The sequence below is a fragment of the Aplysia californica genome, unplaced genomic scaffold, assembly GCF_000002075.1.
Source record: "Aplysia californica isolate F4 #8 unplaced genomic scaffold, AplCal3.0 scaffold00247, whole genome shotgun sequence".
NCBI lineage: Eukaryota > Metazoa > Mollusca > Gastropoda > Aplysiida > Aplysiidae > Aplysia > Aplysia californica.
This window is the reverse complement of record NW_004797517.1, coordinates 564,876-570,432: the sequence shown is the minus strand read 5'-3', so window position 1 is coordinate 570,432 and position 5,557 is coordinate 564,876. Positions and strand designations below refer to the sequence as shown.

General features: G+C 38.8%; 1 protein-coding gene across 1 annotated transcript in view; it reads right to left on the bottom strand.

The window, feature by feature from the left end:
• LOC101849059 (nucleolar protein 10) overlaps nucleotides 1–4,473 on the bottom strand; it is a 40,823-nt gene extending 36,350 nt beyond the window's left edge. The window contains exon 1 of the mRNA XM_005100441.3: nucleotides 4,274–4,473. Coding sequence (XP_005100498.1) covers nucleotides 4,274–4,339 — 66 coding nt within the window. The 5' untranslated portion in view covers nucleotides 4,340–4,473. The remainder of the gene's footprint in view (nucleotides 1–4,273) is intronic.
• Between the last annotated feature and the right edge of the window lie 1,084 nt (nucleotides 4,474–5,557).

Sequence of the window (5,557 nt, the reverse complement as noted above, 5' to 3'; positions counted from 1 at the left end):
ATATATATCATACAATTATTTCCATTCTGTTACATGTGGATGTTTACAAATCCGTGTTTGCAAAGACACAAATATAAAAATGTGACAAATAAGGTTTTAAATGTTTGATTATGCACTCATTTGAATATAAGCGCATAATTAATTAACTAAATTGTAACCTGTAACAGCTTAGGGGGGGTAAGTGTTTTATGGCGTTCGCAGCTGCATATGGTCATATGAGCGCGCGGGACACATTAAACTTTTTCTGTTGGTAGGAAATTTTGAATTTTGCCAGGGTGGCGGCCAAAGGCTACTCTTAGCGATTTTAGACCACCAAGGGATCTTTAACATGCGCAACTTCCACACGGGTCCTCCGAGTTTTTTCGCCCTTGTCCGAGAAGGCTATGTGTAGATCGTTCCTAACAGAAGATAAGGGGCGTGGCTGAAAGACAGCGGTAAGAAGGAGCCAAGGAATAGCAGTAGAATTAGTAGAAAGGCTGCAAAAAGAGTCAGGAGCCCAGAGGAGGGGGCAAAAGAGGTCAGGGGCAGAAAGAGGAGACGAAAGCAGACGACAGAACATGGCTAAAGAGCAGGAAAGGAGGTGAAAGGAGACAATTTTAGAGAAGAAAATTTTTCAGCCGCTACCCGGATTCGAACCCGGGACCTTCGAATGAGATGCCAACACCTTAACCTCTCGGCCACGAGAGCCCCCTTCAGTTTCTTTTAAAAAATTGTATTTAACTTATAATAGAAACTACATGTATTATGTATGCAAATAACTCAAATTAATTAGGCGCACAACTAATCAATAACATAGGAATATTAGCCTAGAAGATATCCCGCCCCCTCCCACACCATGAAAATATGCCTTAGAATTGCAATATTGCATTCATTTCTATTTGAGGTGTGTATTTTCTGTAATTCGTCGCCTATCACACGAAAGGGCGTACTCCAGATTTTGGCAGTTTTGAGTTGTTACTACTAGTAGATAGCGCTGCCTCAGATCTATGTTCACACGAAACGGCGTATCCCTAGCTTTAAAATTACAGTACTAGCAGTAAAAAATCCCAAAAACACTCAGCGCCGCCGAATCAGACGAAACGGCGTACACAGGCTTACGCCGTTTCGTGTGCAAAAAATTGATACAAAGTTCGATAATTCTGTTAGCACGAAAGGACGTATACCTTGGATACATCCCTTCGTGTGAGCGACAGGAACACTTTTGTCTTTTTTTCTGGCATAGGCCAAGGCCGTATATCGTAACGAAGTGGCTAGCCGTACTTAAGTACGGCTAGACTGCCAGTCTAGCCGTACTTAGATCTAGGTTTGGCCCAATCGACTCAATCCTGTTAAGTACACAGGTCTCATTAGATCTAGATCTAGTAATTATTCAGGTTCAAATACATGCAAGTCAGTAAGGCACCTTTTGGCTTTGTCTGAAATACAAATACTTTAGGCATTGCAAACTAAAATTTTCATTTACAATTCAGCCATCAATATTAAGTACGGCTAGACTGACAGTCTAGCCGTCCTTAAGTACGGCTAGCCCGGCTGTCTACCTGTACTTAAGTACGGCTAGACAAGAAGTCTAGCTGTACTTAAGTACGGCTAGACTGCCAGTCTAGCCGTACTTATCTTAGGCCCTATTTACATTAGAAAACAGGAGGTTTAAAATACATGCACTGTCATTAAGGAACCTGGTTTTGTCTCAAATACAAATACTTTAGGTACTGCACACTAAAAATGTATATTTACAATTCAGAAGGCCTATTTTTTGTAAATGGTCAGTCTAAGTCTAGCCATCATATTAAGAATAAGTACGGCTAGACTGTAAGTCTAGCCGTACTTAAGTACGGCTAGGCTGCCAGTCTAGCCGTCATTAAGTACGGCTAGCCTCTTCCATAACGTAATATCATAGTAATACTAGGCCCCCCTCTAATGATGCAATAGGCCTGGTACACAACACAGAGTACACGGTTTTTGAGTGAATTTAGTGCTGATATGGACTTTAAGATAAACTGCCTGTATATTCTTCTTGTATTTACAATGTTTTTCAGAATCACAAAGAAGATTACTCTGGTAGATATCCATGGATTTATGCATGTGTAGGCATAGGTCTACTTACTCCTAATAATGATAAAGCAGAAGAACAATGTTATAATTCGTCCTCTATCACACCAAAGGGCGTATCCCTGTTTTCTTACTTTTTCAGGAGAGCGATTTAAAGATTTTCAGACTTTGGTTGCTTCATCCTTTTCCCTTGTCATTTTAGTAAACTGCATCCTACCATCGGGATATTTGGATATTGTGGGCATGATAAGATATCAAACATTGAACAAGATTGATTTTGCAGTGTTTTTTATTATTTCACTGCGAAAATGTGCCGTTTTTGGCATACGCCCTTTCGTGTGATTGTTCAATTTTTCGTCCTGTCCAGAATCAGTGTATACGCCCTGTGTTTTAGTGTCCTCACAATTAATTTCAGTCTTCAGATATTACCTACAGTGTATGTTGTAGCTTTCTGTTCAAGACTGACAGATTTTCAGTGTCACTGCATCTTGCCCTACCACAGTTGTTACAACTCTCACAGTGCATGGGTCTACTTGAGCCATTCAAGTTATCGCTTTTCTCTGAGTTTGAGCAATAATTTGAGTCTGTCAGTTCATAATATGAATCATGACACCCAGACTGGTTCTTGATAATCGGAATTTTTGTTCTAGGCCCTTCCGAACTCTCAAAGCATGACTTATTTTTTATATAATAATGAGAGGAAAATATTACCGTTTTGGTCAATTTGATCGTCCACACCAATAGACAGTATTCAGAAAGAGACAGAGAGAGAGAGAGAAGAGGGGAGGAGTTGATATTGCAAGAACTTCCGGGCGGGTGAGAATAGCCACTTTCTTTTCAAAATTATAAAAAATTCTTTTTTTTTTTTCAAAATGTACAAATATTTTGGAATGTAATCTATCTACAATCTAGAATCTAGATCTAGATTCTAGATCTACAATCTAGATCTAGATTCTAGATCTAGATTCTAGATCTAGATTCTAGATCTAGATCTAGATCTAGATCTAGACTAATACTAGTACTAATATATCTAGATCTAGATCTAGAATCTAGATCTAGATTTCTAGATCTAGATCTAGATAATCTAGGTAAATAACTGCAAACTTTTCAATATTTTCCAGTTCTAGATCTAGATCTATTCATTTATGGTTATTTTTATGTATCATTTGACTAGATTTTAGATTCTAGATCTAGATCTAGATTAGATCTAGATCTAGGTGCAAACATATTTTTTGAGTTTCACCAAAGATTATACATTTTTTATTTTCAAATTGTATCCGCATCTCATCAAAAATTGGCGATTGTTAAGATTCCCGTGTTTAATTCCGATGTGCATTTTTCATACCCTTAGGCAGGCATATTTCGCTTTGGTCCCTAACCCTAGGTTAGGGTTAGGGTTAGGGTTAGGGTTAGGGTTAGGGCCAGGGTTAGGGTTAGGTTTGGGTTAGGGACCAAAGCGAAATATGCCTGAGGGTATGAAAAACGCACATCGGAATTAAATGCGGGAATCTTAACAATCGCCTCAAAATTGTGATAATCGTCCCTTACAGTAACCAAAGTTGAAAAAAACATTACAGATGTATTCTACAAACTAGATTTAGATCTAGATCTAGATATCTAGATCTAGATCTAGATCTAGATCTAGATCTACCACACATACTGAAAATATTGGTATATTATAAGAATATATAATATCATATAATACGTTGATATTTATTTGAATCTGTGGCCCCAAAGACCTTTTAACTGCCCACTAGATCTAGTCATCCTCTCATTCGCTCTCCCGAAAAAAAATTCGTCCAAAAGCCGAAAATAAGGCGCTTTTTCGGTAGATCTAGTTCCCACCCCGCATTTGTTATTCGCCGGTTTTGGCCCCAAGAGTAGGGGGGTTTCAGGGGGGCTTGCCCCCCTGACCTAATAAAAACAAGGTGGGGGGTTTCAGGGGGGCATGCCCCCCTGAATTTTACCAAAATTTAATGTTTTGCAGTTGTTAGGTTTGACATCTTAGCTTGCCGCGAATCAAATGTATATAGATATAGATCTAGATGTAGGTCAGGCTCTATCAAATAAGGGGGGTGGGAACTACCGAAAAAGCGCCGAAAATAATACGTAGCGAATGAGTTAAAAAGACGTCAAGTTCTAATAACATTTAATCTTAAACTTAAGCCTTTGCTAGATCTAAGCCGCCACTTAGGCTAAGCCAAGCTTACAACTTACAACTTACCTCCGGCAATGATTTTCCTGCACTGAGGTTATAGATTTTAACATTGTTCGCATTTGAAACTTGCATCGTTATTCGTAATAAGACAGCAATGTCATGTATGAGTAACTTTCAATCAGAAACAAAATATGTGTACAAGTAAATTTTTAAAGTTTTATCTAACGCATGGCCAACGGCATGGTACGTTGTTTACTTCATGATATTCTAATTCAACGGTAGTTGCTTTTCCTTGGCACTTTAAAAAGACCACATTCATTTCCCGGAACTGCCTTCGAAACAAACTAAGGATTGCCTTATTATTAGCTCGCTCAAATACAAGGGCTAATAACAATATAATAATAACTATTATTATTATTATTATTATTATTATAATTATAATAATAATAATAATAATAATAATAATAATAATAATAATAATAATAATAATAATAATAATAATACTAAGAACTGTAGGCATCTTTGGGGTTGTTATTGTATAATATTGATAAATTGTAGGGATTCGTAATTGAATTTAATTGAAACAAATGAAAATGCACCCAAGAAACTGTGTCTACCAAATGAAGTCTTATCTCCTTCTAAGACTACCAGTGACTAGATCTAGTAGTTACTAGATCTAGGCCTGTGTAGGCTACATATAAATACTAGGCCTACCTACCTCTCCTTCTGCCCCCCCCCCCCCCCCCCCTTCCCTTTCTCTCTCTCTCCCTCCCTCCCCCTATATATATATATATATATATATATATATATATATATATATATATATATATATATATATATATATATAAATATATATATATACCGAGGGGTTTAGAACTAATGGAGCCTCCTCTCTCTCTTCGCGGCGCCGCGAGGAGTACGCCGCGGGGGGGGACAAATAAAGGCCGCGCGTGTGGGCTAAAACACCTAACTGTGGGGTGTCTTAAGAGAATTATAGACACTCTTCGGGGCCGGCCCCCATTGTGCGGATGGCCCGTGTGTTGGTACTGCCTACCAAGACAGAAGAGATGAGTGCTGTGATAGAAGGGGCGGCCTCTGGAATGGGGCAAATTTTAATATGAGAGAGAGAGAGAGAGAGAGAGAGAGAGAGAGAGAGAGAGAAAAGAGAAAATTGATTTCAGACTGGCTTCTCACACGCACGCAGACGGAAAGCCTTTTGTGCCTGGTTAGAGAAGGACAAAGAGGAGGGAGGGGAGAGAGCCTGTGGGTGGCCCACACGCCGGGGGGGGGGAAAGATATCCCGGAAAAAAAAAAAATATTGGTGTAAAAAAAAATTTTTCTCCCCCCTTT